The sequence below is a fragment of the Triplophysa rosa genome, linkage group LG23, assembly GCF_024868665.1.
Source record: "Triplophysa rosa linkage group LG23, Trosa_1v2, whole genome shotgun sequence".
In the NCBI taxonomy this organism is placed as follows: domain Eukaryota; kingdom Metazoa; phylum Chordata; class Actinopteri; order Cypriniformes; family Nemacheilidae; genus Triplophysa; species Triplophysa rosa.
Window position 1 is genome coordinate 11,814,756 of NC_079912.1, and position 20,246 is coordinate 11,835,001.

General features: G+C 37.4%; 3 protein-coding genes across 6 annotated transcripts in view; 1 reads left to right on the forward strand and 2 right to left on the reverse strand.

The window, feature by feature from the left end:
* dok6 (docking protein 6) overlaps window positions 1-2,726 on the forward strand; it is a 71,442-nt gene extending 68,716 nt beyond the window's left edge. Inside the window, exon 8 of the mRNA XM_057322523.1 lies at window positions 1,069-2,726. Coding sequence (XP_057178506.1) covers window positions 1,069-1,217 — 149 coding nt within the window. The 3' untranslated portion in view covers window positions 1,218-2,726. The remainder of the gene's footprint in view (window positions 1-1,068) is intronic.
* A 219-nt stretch (window positions 2,727-2,945) lies between these two features.
* Window positions 2,946-9,212, reverse strand: cd226 (CD226 molecule). Of its 4 annotated transcripts, none has more exons than XM_057322519.1 (6): window positions 9,080-9,212; window positions 7,565-7,891; window positions 7,056-7,412; window positions 6,462-6,564; window positions 5,799-5,853; window positions 2,946-3,086 (listed from the first exon to the last, which is right to left on the reverse strand). In XM_057322519.1, exons 1-6 carry the CDS (start codon window positions 9,144-9,146, stop codon window positions 3,066-3,068), a joined length of 930 nt encoding a protein of 309 aa, XP_057178502.1. In that variant the 5' UTR covers window positions 9,147-9,212; the 3' UTR covers window positions 2,946-3,065. The 4 variants fall into 4 exon arrangements, with proteins under 4 accessions (XP_057178502.1, XP_057178501.1, XP_057178503.1 ...); XM_057322518.1 differs by having other exon boundaries at window positions 2,946-3,757; XM_057322520.1 differs by lacking the exon at window positions 6,462-6,564.
* Window positions 9,213-9,624: 412 nt separating this feature from the next.
* rttn (rotatin) overlaps window positions 9,625-20,246 on the reverse strand; it is a 48,950-nt gene continuing 38,328 nt past the window's right edge. Inside the window, 9 exon segments of the mRNA XM_057322550.1 lie at window positions 9,625-9,849; window positions 9,963-10,032; window positions 10,306-10,409; window positions 11,314-11,590; window positions 12,308-12,513; window positions 15,054-15,180; window positions 15,761-15,841; window positions 18,486-18,583; window positions 20,012-20,117. Of these exon segments, the coding sequence (XP_057178533.1) occupies window positions 9,767-9,849; window positions 9,963-10,032; window positions 10,306-10,409; window positions 11,314-11,590; window positions 12,308-12,513; window positions 15,054-15,180; window positions 15,761-15,841; window positions 18,486-18,583; window positions 20,012-20,117 (1,152 nt within the window). The 3' untranslated portion in view covers window positions 9,625-9,766.

The window sequence follows — 20,246 nt, forward strand, 5'->3', positions numbered from 1 at the left end:
CCTTTTAAGTTTAATCTTACAACCAGGGTTAGGTGCTTCTATACCATTGTTATTCATTTCTCTCAGATTTTAGGTGTAAGTTATGGTTATGGGGTTTAGGGTGTGCATAGGCTTTTTCAACTTTTTTTAACTAGGTTGTCCCAAGAACATCTCACTTGTACAGTTTGAACATAACCATAATGTATATACTGTCTGTTTGGCTTAAATCAAGTAAACATCTGTGTATGTATATCCAAATAACTTTTGGGGCTGTATTGATTTGAAATCTGAATACGGTCGGTCCACTAGCAAGCACTGGTTGAGTAACAAAAACGTGGGTTAAATAATGTCAGCTTCATACAAAACACATCAGTGACTACAACTCATCGCAACCGAAATAATCTACTTAATAGACATTAAAAGAGAGAAACTGTACAGTGAAGTAATCAAATATGAACTCATTCTAACCTTGCATACTATTTAGGACACAGACAGTATAGTATGTGAATCAGGCCACAGCACTGGTACTAAAACAGTCCCAAACAGAACAGTAGCCCCTGGTGCTTCAAAACAATCATTATTTCTGCATTACCTTTGGTATTTCTGGCACACATATTGCACTCCTCATTTGAATGAAGATAAAGATTTCAATGCAATCATTTGTTTGAGTCCGTCCACTATATTTGGGCTTTGAATTGTTCCTGTATCTCAATTGGTAGGCACTGCATCACCAATGCCAAGGTTGCAGGGAAAAGATGAAAAAATGTATAACTTGAATGCAACATTGAGTTAAGGAGCATGTTTTGCACCATCTTATTAAAAAAGCAGGTATTCTTATCTCACCCTGGACATTCTTCCTTTCCCTCTCATCCATAATTGATTACACAATCACCTCTAGAAAATCGAGTTATGTCGTCTTTCTCTTCTGCAGGCCTGCCAAACACGTAATATATGAACAGTTGCCAAAACCTCTTAGTCTTGTTTTAGGAGCAGCGTGATACTAATGCACAGAGGAAATTGTATAATTCTTATGCCTTGCATGTCTTTTGGCAATATCAGTAACACATCAATCTCTCTCACTCTCTTAAGGTGCAAGCTTGACTATGACACTCATTCCACGAGCACAGACGTTTCAAAGCTTCCTCTCCGAGCAGACGGAGGAACAGCAGAACCAAGAGCAAGCAACACCGTCCTCTGGTGGCCACGATAGAAATTGCAGTACCTCACCGCTCCGTTGACATCCGGACTGTCACGGCTTGCTCAAAGCCACAACTCCTGGACATTCCAAAGCTTTAGAAAGCTAAACAACACATGTACAGTATGAACTCTATATGTATGTATGTATGTATGTATGTATATGTACGGCCTAATAATTATTTGTAGAACAGTGTGTATATTAAGAACTCTAGAAGCCTTTTTATACGTTGAAAGAAGAAATACAAATGCCAAAAAGTTGTACCATAAACTTTATTTTTCCTTGTGTAGTTTCAGACAAATGGACTTTCTGTAGTTATGTAGGATACAGAAACTATGAATACGGTACACCACTAAACACAGTTCATCTGTCCTCTTAATGGAACATCTAAATTGCTTCAATAGCTTCTGTAAAAAGACAAATCTAGTTTTTTTTTTGCACCCAGCACTTTCAGAATAGAGCTTGCTTTGCACCTTTGTTGCTTAGTTTGTGTTTCATTATGTGTGGCCATAATGTCTGTAAGATGCTTGCGGTGTGGCATTTTGGAGGAAATGGGAACGTTTTCCACCAAAACGATCTTAATTTGTATGGAGCTAATTTATGATATCCGTCTACACACTGGACTGGAGGTTTGGTTCATCTGAACCAAGCGTCCTTTCACACTGCAAAGAAGTGCCTTCAGACTCCGCTAGACTCTGACTGGAAAGCCAATTAAATGAAATTATTCCTCTTGCCATCCACCGTCTGTGTAACGGAGTTAAGTTTATACGTTAAAACACTGTTTGTTTAAAAGCAAGATGTCTTTTTTTTCTCCCCGCACAGGAAAAAAGTGTTCTGATCCGATTGTGATTTTTAATGGTCTCGCATAGATATTGAAGAATAAACGCGTACACAAACACGTTTAATGCAGACAATCAAGACAGATGATCTAATAGTTTTACATCTATACCTTTAAACCTTTAAATTACTGTTGATCTGTTGTGTAACTTAACTGTGCAAGGAAAACCAGAACAAACATGATCCTGTGAAATATGGATGTCAAGGTTTTAGAAGCACATGAAAAATACATAAAACGATCATTTTCCCTTTGTTTGAAAGCGATTGTGCATTCATTTGCAATACTCTGACGTTTTCTAGCACTTGAATGTAAATTAGCCACTATTTAATGACATAGTACGATACTTTATTTAAAAAAGGAATACCCCTTAGGAAGGGAGTTTCTATAGGAGATGTTTTGTCAAACACTGTTTATATCCCTGATATATTAACAAATTATCTGGATTTTCCCTGGGAGATTTTCAGTAGTCATTTGTTGTAAAAAATATCAAATGAATGTATTTTCACCAGCCTTCACTTTGTGTGTGTTTATGCTTATTTGTAATTGTGTGTGTTTTCGTTCATGTTTTATTCCATGGCATAAAGTAAAGTTTTGTCCTGTGTGGATATGTCAATGTTTACTGGGTGAAATAAACTAAACAGACTTTACAAAAAGAGGTTTCTATGATTATAATGTAGGGTTGTTCATAGTGCTTATGTAATAAACATGAAAAATGTTCATTCCTCTTACTGTATAGCATTTATCTTTAACTGAATCCTGTCGAATAAACACTAAACCACACTTTTTTTACTTTCATCGGTGATCAAGGGAAGAAAAACATAGATGCATCAAAATGTGATTCATTTTATTCCTGTAAATATTTAGTGCTCTATTCACAATTCACAGATCTGAACTTATAGCCAATTGTCCTCAAAGTTTTAACCTTTTTTTAAAAATTACACGAGGCAAAACAGCGAAAGAAAACATACTCTGCCAGGAGCGTTTTAAAATTGAACAGAGTATGATAACTGAAGTATTTCCAGTTCTCTTATCAGTAATGGAGTCTTCATTTCCTTATTCTCTGTACGTCCATTTCTGCAGAGAAGAAGAAAGCATGATTTTGCTTAAACTGAGACAAGCATGTAATTTTTAGAGGACTCATCCACTCAGAAACGCTCTTTGGTCCAGTCCTTTGATCATTAGAGTCACTCAGACTAAAGTTTTACTTGAGTTACTCAGAATGGACCACGCTTTTAAGCAATCACCCTGAAACCTTCTTAAACAGATTACCTGTCAAACACAGTTCACAGAGCAGAAAGAAAAAAACTTTCCAATGCGGTCATGGGCAGCCAAAACTCAAATTATGCAATGAAATGCATGTTATAAGAGTTATGGGCCGGAGTTGAGTTTCTTGAATGGTTAATGTAATGAAGATGATGATCGTGAGTAGTAGCTTATCAACTGATAAATATAAGTGTTTTTCATGAATCCTCCGCATTATTATGCATCTCTTTGTCCCTTTGATTCATCCTTTATCATTCATGTGCCCAAGCACTTTGTGGCAATGATGAATGATTTGTTTTCAGATAAAGTTAGTTCCATTGTGTGGTTGCAAGCTTGATTTCTCATCTCTTCTGTTTTCGCTTCTGTTTCTCATGCGCTCTCACTATCTGAAAGTTAGCGTATATTTCTTTATCTCTTGCCGCAATTCTGGTTCCTTTTTTCATCCTGTCATAGACACAGGCTTGTTCATAATGGTTGCGCTGCTACAGAAAAGAAAACATTCAATGTTAGTTAAAGTTACAGTTACGCTAAAGTAAAAAGCAGCATTAGAACTATTGCACAACGAACTGTGCAAAAACTGTGTTGAGGTCTTTCAATATGTACAGTAGTAGGCATTGTGGTAGAGACATTGCAAGGAGATGGCCATAATTTTTAGTGTCAGACATTTGTCAATCATGACCCAAACTTTATTGTGAACTGGAGATGCACCGATACTAAATTTCTCCACTGATAACGATAGCCTATTTTTCAGGGTGATGCAGTGCCTTGCAAAAGTATTCATCCCCCTTCATTTTATTCACATTTTGTTATGTTGCTGCCTTAACCTCCTTTAAATTCAGATTAAAAACAGATTCGTGACTTAGAACTTTGCAAATTTATTAACAATAAAAAACTAAAATAAGTTCATTTCATAAGTATTCATACCCTTAACTCGGTAGTTGGTTAAAGCACTTTTACAGACTCAAATCTTTTTGGGTATGATGCGACAAGCTTTACACATCTGCATTTGGCAATTTTCTGCCATCCTTCTCCTCAGATCCTCTCAAACTCTTGTCAGGATGGATGTATTTTCAGGGTTTATATACAGAGATGTTCAGTTGGGTTCAAGCACTAGCTGGGCCACTCAAGGACATAGACAGAGTTGTCCATAAGCCACTCTTGCATTGTTTTAGTTGTGTGCTTAGGATCATTGTCATGTTGGAGAATGAACCTTCTGTCCTGTCCGAGCTTCTGAATGTTCTGGGCTAGGTTTTCATGATCATTATCTCCGTATTTTGTGCCGTTGAGCTTTTCTTCTACTCTGACAGATGCCCCAGCCCCTGCAGCTTTTTTCAGAAGTCTTCCCCAGATCTGTGTCTTGATACAATCCCGTCTCAGAGCTCACATGTCTTGGTTTTTACTTTGATATGCATTTCCAGCTGTTGCACCCTTTATAGAGAGGTATGTGCCGCTCCAAATCATACTTATTCAATTGAATTTGGCACAGGTTAACTCCACTCGAAGTGTAGAAACATCAACAAGCAAAACGAATGCTTCTGAGCTAAATTTCAAGTGTCCCAGAAAAAGGTGTGAATACTTATGCAATGTACTTATTTCAAATTAAATTTGCAATGTTGTCACAAATCTGTTTTTGTTTTGTCATTATTGTGCGTGGAGTGTAGATTAATGTAATTGTTTTATTTAAAGTAGTTTAAGTTAAGGCAGCAACATAACAAAATGTCAATAAAATGAAGGGGGATGAACACTTTTGCAAGGCACTGTATATGCCGATACTGATTCTGACGATTAAATGACTATTTCTTAACTTTCTGAATGTTATTCATTCATAAAATGATTATTAATATTGAACATCAAACTGCTGATGTTTCTTAACATTTTCTATATACAGAGCACAAATTCATTGCCTTTGCCTGTCCTCTTTTGATTGACAGGCTATATCGGCCCTGATCATCAGCTGTTTTAAAACTATCCTACCATAGCCGATAATGTGAAAATTCACTTTTATCAACCGATACCGATATATCAGTGCAGCTCTAATATAAACTATAGAAAATATAATCCTGAAGTTTGATCCTGAAGGCTTATACAGTAACAGCTATGTAAGACTGCATCTTCTAGCAAAAGGATGCCACTAAATTGACTTAATAAAATAACACTGTAATAACATTGTCAGGTCGAATTATTAAAACAATACGACACTCAAGATTGTGGTTATATCAAGAATACAGACATGGCTGAACATTTCTTTACGCGTCAATCTAACACAGTATATGTGACTATATTCACGATATAATACAGCATGATTTGTCATTTGTGTTGATTTTCTCTAAACTACATTTTCAAAGAGATACTGATAAATGATACATGTTATTGGAGTCAGTTTGAATGCATGATAATGCTAGAATGAGGCATCATGGGTATGATACCACATTTCAATAAGCTGCCGTCTCCAAAAAGCAAAAAATAATTTGAGTAATAATGCACGCTCAGCTGGGTGAAGCAAAACTTATGTCACATATTTACCTGTCTTTTGCCAGGGTGCAGTTTGATTCTGTATTCCTCTCTCTTTCTTTTCCGCCTGTAAAAACAGTTTAGAGGATGAGGGACGATTTCCTCTAAATGACAGAAATTAAAGGCTGCTTAATCATTTACGAAGAGCCCTGCGAGGAGCAGAAAAGCAAACACTGCAGTATGCAGATAACCTTGCATTACAAAATACATAACATAAACTGCACACTCAGTATAAAACCTAGCGGGGCTGGCTGACAGCATGTTGGACATATGGTGAAAGGAGGGGACAGGATTTCACAGTCTATGAAGTTATAACCATAAACCATATAAGGTTATCACTTCATAAGATATACTTAAACTATACAAAATCATGTTGTTATTAATCATATAAAACATAATTTATACACAGAAAAGTTTCCATATCCAAGATTGTGTCAATATATAATTTAGATAAAAAGTAATTTAATTTAATTTGATATATTTGAAAATAATTTTGTCCCAGGCCATGTGTATTATTCAGTTACAGTACCCTGCAGCTACATCTTAAAATACAGGGAAAAATGCCTACTCATACACGTACAGTATACACGTAGGCCTACATAATAGACATATTATCGAAGTGTTAAAACCGCTAGGCGTCTTCATGAGTAATGTGGTAAGACAGCGTAAGGTTACCTGTTCGCCCACGTCACCAATAAAATAAGACCCATCAGAAAAGCACCACCGACCACCCCTGCTCCAATATACACATATAGCATATACCGAAAGCTTCCGAAATCTGAAATAAGAGTTTTTATAACAAATGCTACATGAACTTTGTTACGGGTCAAGGAGTTGTATTGTAAGTACAGACAGTAAATAAACAGAACGCCCCGCCCCGAACTCAGGCCATTGGTTGAGCCAATGTTGATGGGCTGAACTTAACGGTCAACGAGCGTTAGCCATTAGCGCAAACGCTAACGTTTGTTTCCTTTTTAGATCGTTCTACATATTAACCTAAAATAGTTGATGTACTTTAACACTGAAATATTGGTTCAACCTGTTGAAATAAACAGCATATGCTGGGTTAGGTATGTTTTGATGCTGGTTTGACCAGCACATGACCAGCATCAAAACATACCAAACCAGCATATGCTGGTTTTTTCAACAGGGCAGTTGCAGTAAACTAACTTTATATTTACAAATACCTATCAAATCTAAGACCGTCAATAAATCAACTAAAAACAATTCTGTGTCTGTCTGGAATCATTCAACAATCGCCTATGTTACCTTGGGCAGATAGAGTGGTCAGCAGAACTGTGGTGGATTGGACACCAGCATCTGTAGTGAAGTTGCAACGGTAAAGTCCTCCGTCCTCTTCAATGATGTTCGTCAGGTGTAAACTAACCTCCATAGCATCGCTGCAGTTCAGACTTCCTCTACTGCTGAACTCCTTCAGCTCCAGACCGTCGTCCTGCATCTGGCACGTCGCTATTATAGTACTACTGCCGTCCCCTGGGCCCAGTTTTTCTATGCTTACATGGTAAACCTCACCGTTCTGGATATGGTCACATTTAATGGTCAGGTTGTCATTTTGTGCAGCCACCAACTCAGTGTCAGGCTGAATGGAGATGGTGAAGTTGATTGCTGGACAAATAAAGGGTGCTTTGTTACACAATGTTTCTATCTACAGCAAGTTCTAAAACTTAGTTTCATAAGTTTCATTTTTTAACTGCTATGTCATAATACTGTGTTAACTTATAAATTACATTATTCATACGTTTTACCGTATGCTTCACCTGTTTTTTTGACAAATGTGCCTTTGGTCCATGATCCCTGAGGATAGGTCTGTAGAGAGCAATGGTAGTGGCCGACGTCGCTCTGACTAACGTTCATAATAGATACGCTTCCATCCATGGGTGTAGTTTTCAGAAACACAACTCTACCGTCATAAGACGGGGCAAAGCTGGTGCCAAAGTGAGGATGATAAACGGCCATAGGTTGTGAAAGAGATGCTTTAGTCCAAGAGACCATTGTGAGCTGGCCGCTCCATGGGCACAGGCAGTCCAAAACCATTCCCTCCTGAAGTGTGACTGTAGTTTCTGGAGCTTTCACCTCAACAGAACCTACAGTAGACCGTTGTGTAAGCAAGAGAGTCAGACACAGACATGAGCATACATTGTGGGTGTTAAAGGAATACTCCACCAAAGAATGAAAATTCTCTCATGAATTACTCACCCCCAAGTTGTTCCAAATCTGTATAAATGTATTTGTTCTGGTGAACACAAAGAAAGACATTTGGAAAAATGTTAGCAACTGACATTTCTGGGACATCATTGACTACCATAGTAGGAATTATAATGGTAGTCAAAGGTGCCTAGAACTGTTTGCTTTCCTGAATTCTTCAAAATATCTCATTTTGTGTTCAAAAGCACAAAACAAAAATAATTGAAACAATTTGAGGGTCAGTAATCCATGACAGAATTTTCATTTTTGGGTGGAGTGTCCCTTTAACCCTTGTATGATGTTTATGTTTTTGTAACTCTGCCAGTCTTGAACCCACAGCATTATTCTATTTTATTTCAATACAGCCATATAAACATATAAATAGACATAATCTATGGTTAATGTTGGATATTTACCTCTGTTAAATGGCATTTACTGTTTGAAAAAAGGCCCTATTTGTTTTTTTTATATGTTAAAAGGTATGGGTGAGAAAAAAATAACAACAAACAATGTTTATCTTGAATAAATCAAAATATTTTGAGGTTAAAAAAACAATGAATCACATCACAGCATAGAAGAGCAAATCCAGTAACACTTTCGGGCTAAAAAAACTTTACGTTTTAGATCCACGTGAACCTCAAAACGTTATAAATTAACATTTTATATTAAGTATGATTCTGAAGTGCTGTTGCCTTTGCCTTATCTGACTGTGGTTTTCCTCCTTAAATGTTTCACTGAAACTTTATGTAAACCAACAATGACATTTTGAAACTATATCACAACAGTGGACAAATACATCAAAATAATCCCTATCTTTAAAGGATTATAGAAAACACACTTTCCCATAAATTAACATCATCCTTGAAAAATTCTATATTTACTTCTTTACTATATTTCTTATTTCTTTAAAACAGTGTTTTTAAAGCAATAAACTGTATCATTTTAGAAAGTTGTATAACTGTGTATCATTCTTAGTCTAGTATTATACACAATATAAACAAAACCTTCTATTGACAAGAACCAAATTCATACAACAAAACAAGCCTTTGAAATTCACCCAAAAGTTACCTTAACGTTAAAAACATTACCTTTAAGCAAACAGAACAACATCACGAGTACCATGAAGTACCAGTAATCCTTTTGTACTGCCACCATCTTGCTCCTCTGAGACAGAATGAATACAGCATTGACAGGAGGACGAGTCAACCACAGACCCTATCTGTCTCCAGCTGCAAGAGTCTGCAGGCACCCCCTCAACAAGTGGTTGAAAACTGTGACAGAGGTGTTAAGATGAACAAACTACAAGGGCCTAAATCCTGTCCCAAACACAGTTTGTTCTCAACTGAAACCAATCTCTGAATTCCCCTGATGAAATTAGATAGAAATATTTATTTGATTATCAAATGGAAATGTCACGACCTCATATCACGCATACGTAACGGGATAGTTCCTCCCAACCAAGAAAATAAATAATACTGTCATTTACCCACATTATGCATCCATTTCTGGATTAACTAGTGAATACATCAATTAAAGTGAATGATATGAGCAATATCTGAGGTTTCGTTTCCAGTCATTTTGATCTGACAGAATGACAAAGCATTTACTGTAAAAAACATGAATTAAAGTCTTATGAAAAACAATTTATTGAAATGATTGCATAGAAAAACAACAGTTACACTGTGATACTAGAAACATACAAAAAAATAAATAGGCATTGAAAAACATTTACATTCTTGACTGAGTTCATGATCTCTATCAACAGTGAGGCACTTTTAGGAGCTGAAGAGTTGTGAGAGATTTCTCAGGCACTTGAGAAGATAGCCGTTCAAGGGTTTGTCACTGTTCTGCTCTGCTTCTAGGAAAACACAGACAGTTGAAAATCATCTCATTCTCTGAAAAGAACCATTTCTGATGACCGAGAGGTAAAAATATGAGGCCGTATAATGATCAAACTGAATATATTCCTACCTTTCCGGGCGGACATGTACACCTCTTCAACTTTCAGTCTGATGGAGGGACACTTTAAAGTGGCCTTTGCCTTCACAAGAGGAGAAATGCAGGATGAAAAGATAAACGGTGAGATGATTGACTCACGTGTAATTTGCCTAAATACTGTAAATATGATCATGCATATTTCTTATTTTACATTTTTTTGCTAAAAATGCTGCCCGAGTACTGAAGCAACATTTAGGTGATGGGTTCGATTTTTAGAGAACACACGCAGATGCAAGGCTTGACGGGACTGTGAGTTACTCTGGTTAAAAGCATCTTTCAAATGCACGAAATATAAATGCAAAATAATTGACGATACCTTCTGATTATTATGCATCAGAGCCCAGAGGGCAGAAGCTCCAATGGTTCGTATATCTGATGATGTACTGCTCAAACAAGAGATCAGCAGCTCAACAGCTTTACCTGAAATATACAACACATACATATTCAATTTATACTGTTTACAATGACCCAAATGGCAAATACTAAGCGATACTAAGTCAATTAAATTGAAAATGATGTTTTTTCTATAAATTATCAGTAACATAATTTATTTTAAATAGCAAAAATGTAATGAGTATAAACATCCATGCCATGTTAAGTCAATGATCTTTAATCCGGTTTCTAAAAAAAGCACTTCAAAGGAAACATTGGTTGGATGTGTAACACTATAATGGCTTTATCGCGGTTGTTGTGACACATCCGGATGAGAAAAGTTTGAGTCTATGTGAAATTGAGAGTTCAACACTTGTTCAACATTTTAACAAAGGCAGATTTAAAGGGACAGTTCATCATTTACTCACCCTCAAGCTGTTCCAAATCTGTATAATTTATTTGTTCCAATAAAGAGAAGAATGCTTCCATAGTAGGAAAAGTTACAATGGTAGTCAAAAGTGCCCCAGAACCGTTTGCTTTCCTACATTCTTCAAAATATCTTCTTTGTGTTCAACACAAAAAGGAAATTTATAAAGCAATTTTTCTTAGCCAATGTTGGCCAAGAACTGTTTGGTTACTAACATTATTCCAAATATACTTCTCTGTGTTTAAAAGAACAAATACATTTATATAGATTTGGAACAACTTGAGGGTGAATAAATCAAGACAGAATTTTCATTTTTTGGTGAACTGTTCCTTCAAATTCATTGAATCACTACAAGCACGAAGATCCCACGGTGGTATTAAAAACAAACAGAAAACCCCCCTATTATGACAGATATGTCAACCATTTGGCTAGGTTGATAACCAGGCCTGCTTTGTCCCATTAGACACAGTCATTGGCATCTGCCCAAGACTGAATATCTCAAACCTTTGAACCCAACTGTCATACCATTGGCCAGGACTTTGGGCTTGTTAGCCGAGCAGAAGCAGATGTTGTGTAAAATGAGTAGGATGGTGGGTTTACAGCTGGAGTGTTTGGACTGGGCCAGTTAGACCAGCAGCTCCAGAGCCCCTCTCAGCCTGAGGATCATCTGCTGTCCGTCCTCCCCGAACGACACGTTCAGAAGAAGCTTGAGCCAGAGGGATAGAACCTCTCCCGCCGGACCACCGCTGCGGCTGCCTGCCTTAGGCATGGGGAGGGACAGGAAGTGCTGCAGGAAGTTACTCTGAAAAATCAATGAGGGAGAGAATGTGTTTAGTTTAGGAAGCAAAAGATGGATATGGGCCATTCCAGCGTTATGGATGTGACATTTTCAGTCAAGACTTCTCAGAGAATGTATTTGTTACCAATATATTGAATAATCAGTATATATTTGACTTAAGCCCTGATGATAGAGTCCAGAAATATATCATGCACAATTTTCTCTTTAAAAGAGGGACAAAATGATGTGTTATGGATGTGACAAAAACGGATGCACGTTTTTGGAGAGACAACATTGCAGGATTTCTGTGAATTAAAATGTGCAAACCAGAAGCAATAATACCCAACAAATGACAGAACATAAAATAGTTTTAAAATTTTAATTTTCATGTGCCCATTTATGAGGAATATGGACCGTTATGCATGTGACAATTCACTTACCTGACTATGTAAAACAGTTTTAAAAACAAACAGACTTCACTCATCAGTATGGAATTTTTTTTGGTAAAAACTAGATTTTTTTCATCTTACATTTACATTTTTTGCATTTAGCAGATGCTTTCATCCAAAGCGACTAACATTGCATTATCCTATACATTTATACTTAGGTATGTGCAATCCCCTGGGATCGAACCCACAACCTTGCGTTGTTAATGCAATGCTCTTACCACTGAGCACAGGAAATCTTTGACATTTGCATGGAATTACAGTTTACTCTAATCCATACTTGTTGTTACCGTACCTTTTGCAGTACCCCTTTACAGTCTTTGGAGATGGCCAGGTTGGCCAGCACTGAGAAAGCAAGACTGTGGATGCTGCTGTTGTCAGGGGCAACCTGGGAAGCCAGTCTCATCACGCCATGCATCAGTGAATTTGTGACCGCAGTCTTAGGCTGAACAGGCTGAACTGGACCACAGCTACCGCTGCTGCTACATAAAGCACTGCATCCTAAACGAAAAAAGAGATTACAGAATGAGAAATAGAATCGACCGAACCTATATTTACACTGATAAACACACATCATAAATAGACTACATAACCTTATTTTGATTAAGGCACTATCTGACACAAATGCCTGATGACACATTTTCTTTTTACAACATCATAACCTTGAACTTTTATGATTTATTCAGACCTATGACTTATGTTTTCGATTCTGTCAGATTCATCAAGACTTTGATTCATTAAAAAGAACAACAATTGATTCATTCATAAATTAGCACATCACATTGTGTGTTTATTTTTGAATGCAGTCAGTTACAATGCAACAACCCAAGCGGAGCCACGTCTTTCTCTTATCACATGCAGAAAGCTCATAACTCAGGAAACACATCTTATAATATAAAACCACATCACCCATTCCTTTAAACTTATGCATCTGCACTCTTTCCAAATCACCTTGCACTGATTGTGTAACCGAGAGCTCGGAAACTCTTTGGAAACCGAATTTTCCACTGTATTTACTACATGAAACAAAAGGTTTTCTTTTGGTCTAACAATGCTGCGAGTCTAAGTGTCAAACCCACTGAACATCTCACCGCTGGGTATGCAAATAGATTTTGAAGAGCAGCGCAACTGCAGACAAATCATTTAACTTTATTCTGGGAGACATGGATCGTTGAGGGACCCCAGCAGGGTTTTTCTTGCCGAATAAATCCAATATTAATCAGGCAGATGAAGGGATGAGGGTGGTGTGGCGCAGGTTAATGAATTCTGTAATAAAAGTTACACAAGAAAGAATACGGGGGTGGAGAAAATGTGCTGTTTGCTGGAGGGCTGACTCTATAATTCAAGAAGCAACCTTATGAAGATCACCTGCTGTTCTCACCGACCTTGACAGGTCACAGTGTTTGACAGCACAGTATGGTAGAGTGGTGCTGTTAAACCAGAGTGACAGCCCAAACACACACAAAAACAAAGCCACATATAAAGTCGAAACACAAGTATGCGCCCCCACACACACACAGATATGTACAGATAGACATACACCCATACACTGCTTGCTCTTAACAGGTGTGAAGCCACATCCTGCCCCACAGCGCGGCTTTCCATGAGCTCAAATACATGACATTCTGAAAAACAAGCATTACAAACATACGCTTTTATGTTAAACTGTCATTCTCCATCACACACAAACACATGCATATGCTATGTGTTAATCTCTCTCTCTCTCATACCCAAAGAGAAGCAGATTTACTTTTTAGTGCTTAAATGACCAATGACTTCTTTGTGTTTTGTAACATAGTTTTGTCTTGGTTTATATAACATTATTTATAACAGACACACTTTTTAAGGGCAGGTACTACATGAAGTGCTAAAGTCTTTTTCTTTAATAAAACAGATTTTCCCTGTATAACAGGGAAAGTATAACACCGTGTCTACACCGGACGCGACAGGCGCGACGCAACTTGACAACCTGCTTGTTCTTAATGGGTTTGTTGCGTCGCACCGCGCCGCATCCAGTGTGGAAAAAAATTGAAATTATAATGGGTTCTAATGCGTTTCTAATGTCTTTTGTCGTGTCGCGTCCGGTATGGACACGGTGTAACCCGTTTAAAAATATATATTTTGGCTTTACATATTTAAATGATAAATAATCACCAAGAAATATAAAAAATTAAGACAAAATGTATTTGTTGACTTTTTTTGGTTGTTAAATGTCAAAAAGTGGAACATGGTGGACCAGTTTGTATTGTGTGTATTGTTTTAATATAATACTGTATTTGACAGCTCAGAGAGTAGAGGCATGAAGCAGACCTGAAGCGCTAACGCTTGTCAGATGCTACATGATGAACTCACTGATATGCAAATTTGTGTGACATCATCTGGTGACATTTAGCGACTTTAAAGGCAGGCTTTAGCTACTTATAGTTGGCAACACTGATTTAGGAACTATTTGCGATAGCCTCGGGTGACATCACACTCCCTTGCAATACCTCTGTGCCACCCTAGTTGAGAACCAGTGTATTTCAATAATCCTATTCAATAATATATGTGCCCTGGCCCTTTTTAATTGTAAAAATGCGCAATTAAATGCTATTGAAAGTACCAAAAAGTTCCATTTTTATATATATTGCCAATGCATTTAAAAACAAAAATTTGAACGTCAGTGTACCTATTATAAAATATTTCATTTGCATGTACAAAATGTGAATTAGAGCTCATTTGCCATCATAAAACTTCAAAATGGGTAAATCCAACCAAATTATGTATTCATATCAGAACCAAATCCCCCTCCCCTAACACGAATACTCCCTAGTAAACACACAGGAATCTGTCAGCCCACAGAAAGTATGACATAATCCCTTCACTGTCGGGCGCACATCAGCCTTATTTGTCACACAATGGCCCTTACTGTACCTCTACATGACTCATGGATTGGGTACAGTAAGCACGAAGACAAAGCTTATTCGTTATCCCTCGATCTGTCTCGCTTTCTTATCCTCTTTCCCTCTCTTGCTGGCGTTCCTTCTTTCCCTCAAACTGACCTGCAGTGTTGTTCGCTGTGTAAACACACAACAGTTCCAGGACCACAGTCATGGTGGGGTCATCCAGTAATACCCAGGGCCACAGCGCCAACAGCACGGAGGCTAAGCGCAACTCGGTGGTCACAGCCTGGGGAGACATCAGTATAATATTAGTTAACAGTACAGTAACAAATTTTACTATATACAAATTTGACCAATGTAACATTAAAGATGTTTTTTTTTTAAAAAGGTCTTTTATAGATTTAGATAAGATTTTACAAGTTAGGTTGAATTGTCAAATTTTGATTGGTTGGATCAATTAACAGCACTCCCTCTCATTTGATATTGTATTAATAAAAAATATACAGTATATAGACCATTGGAATGACATGGGGGTTTTGCATTGTATTTGATGACACATTTTTGGCTGAACTACTGTTTAAAGGCCTAAAGCAAAACAAGTTACATGCGTTCCTCAAACGTTCTTGAAAAGGTTGTAAATTGGTTGTATTAGTTAAATATTCATGCAAGAAGTCGATTCATTTCCTTCATACTTCACAATAATGATCACGTGACTGATCACATGGGTTTCATGCAGACTTTACAAGAAATGACGTGGTCGTTTCCTCAAACCCACAAGACCCCCTGTGATTATATCTGCAGTTAGTGTACAATGAATCTAAATTCTCCAATAATCATCACAGGAAAGATTATCTGACATGACGTACTTTGCATTCATTATGTCGATAGAGGCAATTTCGCAGAATCTCGAGAGTCATCTTAAGTTCCCTCATGCTGTTCTCCACCTGCTGGCATTGAACAAAGAGCCGTTAGAACAAGACATCATGCTGATCGTAAAAATATTTATACCCTTATGAATGTCTGATGTTTGTTCACGTATACTTGTGTTGTGTTTCATTTTTCCTATTATAAATAAGGAAACACTTCAGTCAAACTTCATTAAATAGTCATTAACAACAATTAATAATGGCTGACAGATCTGGAGTTCATGCTGCACAAGACATGTTTTTGAATCAACATTCCTTCAATAGGGCCCTAAATAAGTTTTATTTCTTCCCAAATTTCTTTTCTTCATTTGAATTTTTCTGGATTCCCTGTTTTTCGTCTTTAGCCAACCTACAGTGGCTACTTTGAACCATACAGGGAAAAAAATCTGTAAAAGTAGGGTATAATGTACTAACTATGTTAATAATTTTTTTAATAAGTACTTTTTTTATAATTTTACTAGCACATTAACTTCCATTTACTAAAGTAAACGTGGTTGAGTAAAAAACAAATCTTAAGGGGGATTGTGAGAAAATGTGGCTGTTATAACTTATTTTGACGGGTCGCTGTAAAGGTTGTTTGACAGTAGCTTCAATTCAGTTGAAAGCATAGACATATAAATATATAACTAGACGACGCTTTGTCCGCTGGATCGTACATCAACGCCGCCGCCGCCATATTGGTGAGGGCCAAAGCCGACTACGAAGACATACAAGTGAATGGTGGAGCTGCAGTTATCTGGATAAAAACACCACATCATTTCATTTCTCAACTAATTTCAATACTTTTCTATTTACGTGGAGTTAAGAACCGTTTTGGCTCCAGTTAAAGATTGTTAGACTTGAAAATGTATTATAGGGCTGCAACAACTAATCGATAAAATCAATAATTATCGATAATGAAAATAGTTGTCAACGAATTTCATTATCGATTAGTTGGTCTGTGACGTCACTTGCGAGCTACGCAGTTATAAATCAAGCACGTCTTAAGTCCCTTTTAAATGTCCCTCCGTGCAGCATGAGCTGCACAGTTTTAAAGTCGCGCGCGTCTCTCCGTGCAGTGCCAGGTGTGCAGTTTTAAAGTCAGACGTGTCTCTCCGTGCAGCACAGGTTGCACAGTTTTAAAGTCGCGCGCGTCTCTCCATGCAGTGCCAGGTGTGCAGTTTTAAAGTCAGACGTGTCTCTCCGTGCATGCGTCTCTCCGTGCAGCGCTTGGTGCGCAGTTTTTAAGTCAGATGTGTTTTGCATGCATCGCTCAAAGCCGCGCAGTTTTAAAGTTTAAAGGGGAGAGGTCGAAAAAATAATCGCCCAACTAATCGATTATAAAAATAATCGTTAGTTGCAGCCTTAATGTATTTATTGTCATAGGGAACTGTTAAAACTCAGGCTTGTCAAGCAATCGTTTAGGCTTAATAATTGTGTACACATCGCTAATGTGAAATAATTTAAGGTAGATTAAATGCACATGATCAGAACACAGCTCATTCACTTTAAAATCATGGGAAAAATCAAAACAATTCGTCTTTACTATATACTGATATTTCAAATTTACAATGCACGGCAGTGTTATTTGTTTTACTATATCACATACATCATGTTTTACTGCTGTAACGGGTTTACCGGATAAATAAAAGAACATCTTTTATTACACTATACTTACACTATAACACTATATTACCTTGGGTGTTTTGTTCGATGATTCAAATAAATCTCAGAAACAATCTCTAAGCTGTTGCTTGTCTTGTCTACAACATAATACTGAACATGGTGCCATCTAGTGGATTCTCCCGAATAACAGGCACAAATAATGGATTTCACATTTCCTTATGACAACCATTAATTTTAAAGTAGCTATAATCGAGACACGAAGCAAATAGAGACATGGTAAAGTTGTACTCTATACGTATATCATAAACCATTGAAATATGTTAAGAAATGTAAACGTGATTGTGCTTTTAATGCCGAAAAAGTGCAGCTCTCCCATTGGGTTCAGTGGGCTTTTAGTGCACTGTTGCCATCACCAATATGGCGGCGCCATTGACGTATCGCAGCAGCGGCGCAAAGCGGCCAATGCATCGTCTAGTTATATATGTCTATGGTTGAAAGCTCCACACGAGCATTATGCGTGCAGTACATGCAACCTAACAACTTTAATACAGCCACGCAAAACAAGCAGATTATTTAAACCGCATCTGATTCATTTTTACATTATTCATAGCACAATTTGCATTTTGTTAGCTATTCAGCCCTACTTTCTGGTTAAGAAGTAATACATTTGCCAGATTCCGTGCCATTCCGTAAATTTTATGCCTGGATTTCATGATTCCATCAGCATTTTCCACATCGAGGAAATCATAGGGCCCTAACTTCAACCAATCACAGACCTACCACTAAAATTAAAGGCCACAGATAGGTTGATAGTAATATTGGTTCATACCAAACGAAAACCTTTATAAATTATGAAAAGCAATTTAACGTTTTTAAAAAATATAAATAAAAACGATTCAATGTTATTAAGTTGTACAAAACTGGTTAAATCAACTGAAGCACATCACTCAGTTTTCACTTTGTTGTTACATCAGCTCCTCAACATCCATCGCATTCTTGACATGTTTATTTGTGTTTGTGATGTTAAATCTGTCTGTCATGTTACAGGAACCCTCCATACCTTCCTCTTGTGAGCGTTCTTGCCTGCTTTCACAGACTCCAGGTGAAGCTCTGTGTAAATGTGCTTCATGCGTTCCACACAGCTGTCAATCACGCCAGCTGAAGGGGAAATAAGAGACGTGTGTTCATGTCAACCACCAGACAGTGACAACAGACACAAATATGATGTCTTTTGGGACTAAATCTAATCTGTAATGTACAGTATATAATCATCCTAATTTGCATATAATACATATATTATTTTAGTAGTAGCATCCGATAAAAGGTCCAGTGTGTAATTTTTTGGAGGATCTATTGACAGAAATGCAATATAACATACATAAATATGTGTTCAGAAGTGTATAAAGACCTTACATAATGAAGCGTTATGTTTTTATTACCTTAGAATGAGCTATTTCTATCTACATGCACCGCGGGTCCACTTACATGGAATTCGCCATGTTGTTTCTACAATAGCCCTAAACGGACAAACTGCTCTACAGAGCGTGTTTCATAAATAAGTTATCTCCAAAGAAGCGAAAATGTGACGACATCTTAGATGTTTTTGAAAAGTTTCACGTAAAAACGACAGCGTTATCAAAACGATCTACATTTACAAGGATCCGGGAAAATGAATAAAAACGATGTATTATGCATGCCAGGCCAGTGGATGGCGCTGTTGCGCTATAAAGAAACCCTACGTGCTTGCGTACATCCGCATACACTGGTTTGATCTGAAAAGCGCTTTTAAAACACTTTGTCGGCATGTATGTGCGTTTATAGTAGTGTGCATATAAATTCTATGTCTCCACTGGTTGTAACGGTTCAGTAAATCTACTTTTTGCTGCATAAATGATAATAAGTATGTCACGCGGGCCACAGCACAAACATGCAGCATGGAGGCCGCTATTATCGTTTGAGGAATACTCGCGCATGCCTAACAATATGCCTGACAATATGCGTATGACGTCTCCATTTTTGGAAAAAGGTTTTTGGAAAACTTCAGAGCTTACACAGAAACGATAATGCCGTCATTTTCAGAAACTTGCACTTTGAGACCCGTTTTCAAAAGTTTGCGTTTTCAGTCCCCCAAAATGCCGTTTTCGTGTAAATTAACAGCCAAAACGCATTAAAAGTTTTCAGTTTTTAGTTGAAAACAGTCTCGTGTAAACGGCCTCTTAGTCCTGTGTCAGCCACAGTAGTGCTTAGAAAAGGAGGGGGAGGGCTAGAGTGAACCGTTGGCTGCAATTCACAAACTCACCGCTTGATGCCGCTAAATTTCATACACTGGACCTTTAAGACTGGACCTTTTTTGTTTTAAATTAATGTATATTGTCAGTTAGCATTAGTAACGTTAATCTAAGTTCCTAATTTTTTGGACAATTTTATATGATTATTATCTATTGTGAATGCTAGAGAAGATCTACACAAGCGACAAAAATCTAGTGAAATCGTCTTCCATAACCTTAAGAAACTAGGCGTTATTTTTTGGCCCATGTTTTTCCCTCGCTGTCCAATTATGCTGAAAAGCAACAAAGTTGTGTTTACCTTTACAGGCGTAACTCTGAGCGCTGGGGCTACAGGCTAACAGAGACACGAGACCTTTGGCTGTCACCTTCTTCAAAGGGTTCTGGAAAGGAATCTTCTCATATTGCTGAACATTAAACAAAAGAACAAAATCCAGCCAATCAGATAGAGCCTGGAAGCGAATTATTTATTATTATTACTTTTGCATACAATATGTATCACACAGTCCATAGACGATCCATGTGCACATTGCCTG

Bases quoted from the DNA above. Each gene is read 5' to 3' on its own strand.
- cd226 (XM_057322518.1), bottom strand. From the start codon at position 9,146: ATGGTGGCAGTACAAAAGGATTACTGGTACTTCATGGTACTCGTGATG. The intron at 7,892-9,079 runs GTAATGTTTTTA...GGTCTACTGTAG, and splicing joins GTTGTTCTGTTTGCTTAAAG to GTTCTGTTGAGGTGAAAGCT. The intron at 3,758-5,798 runs GTAAATATGTGA...TCTTTTCTGTAG, and splicing joins TGCACCCTGGCAAAAGACAG to CAGCGCAACCATTATGAACA.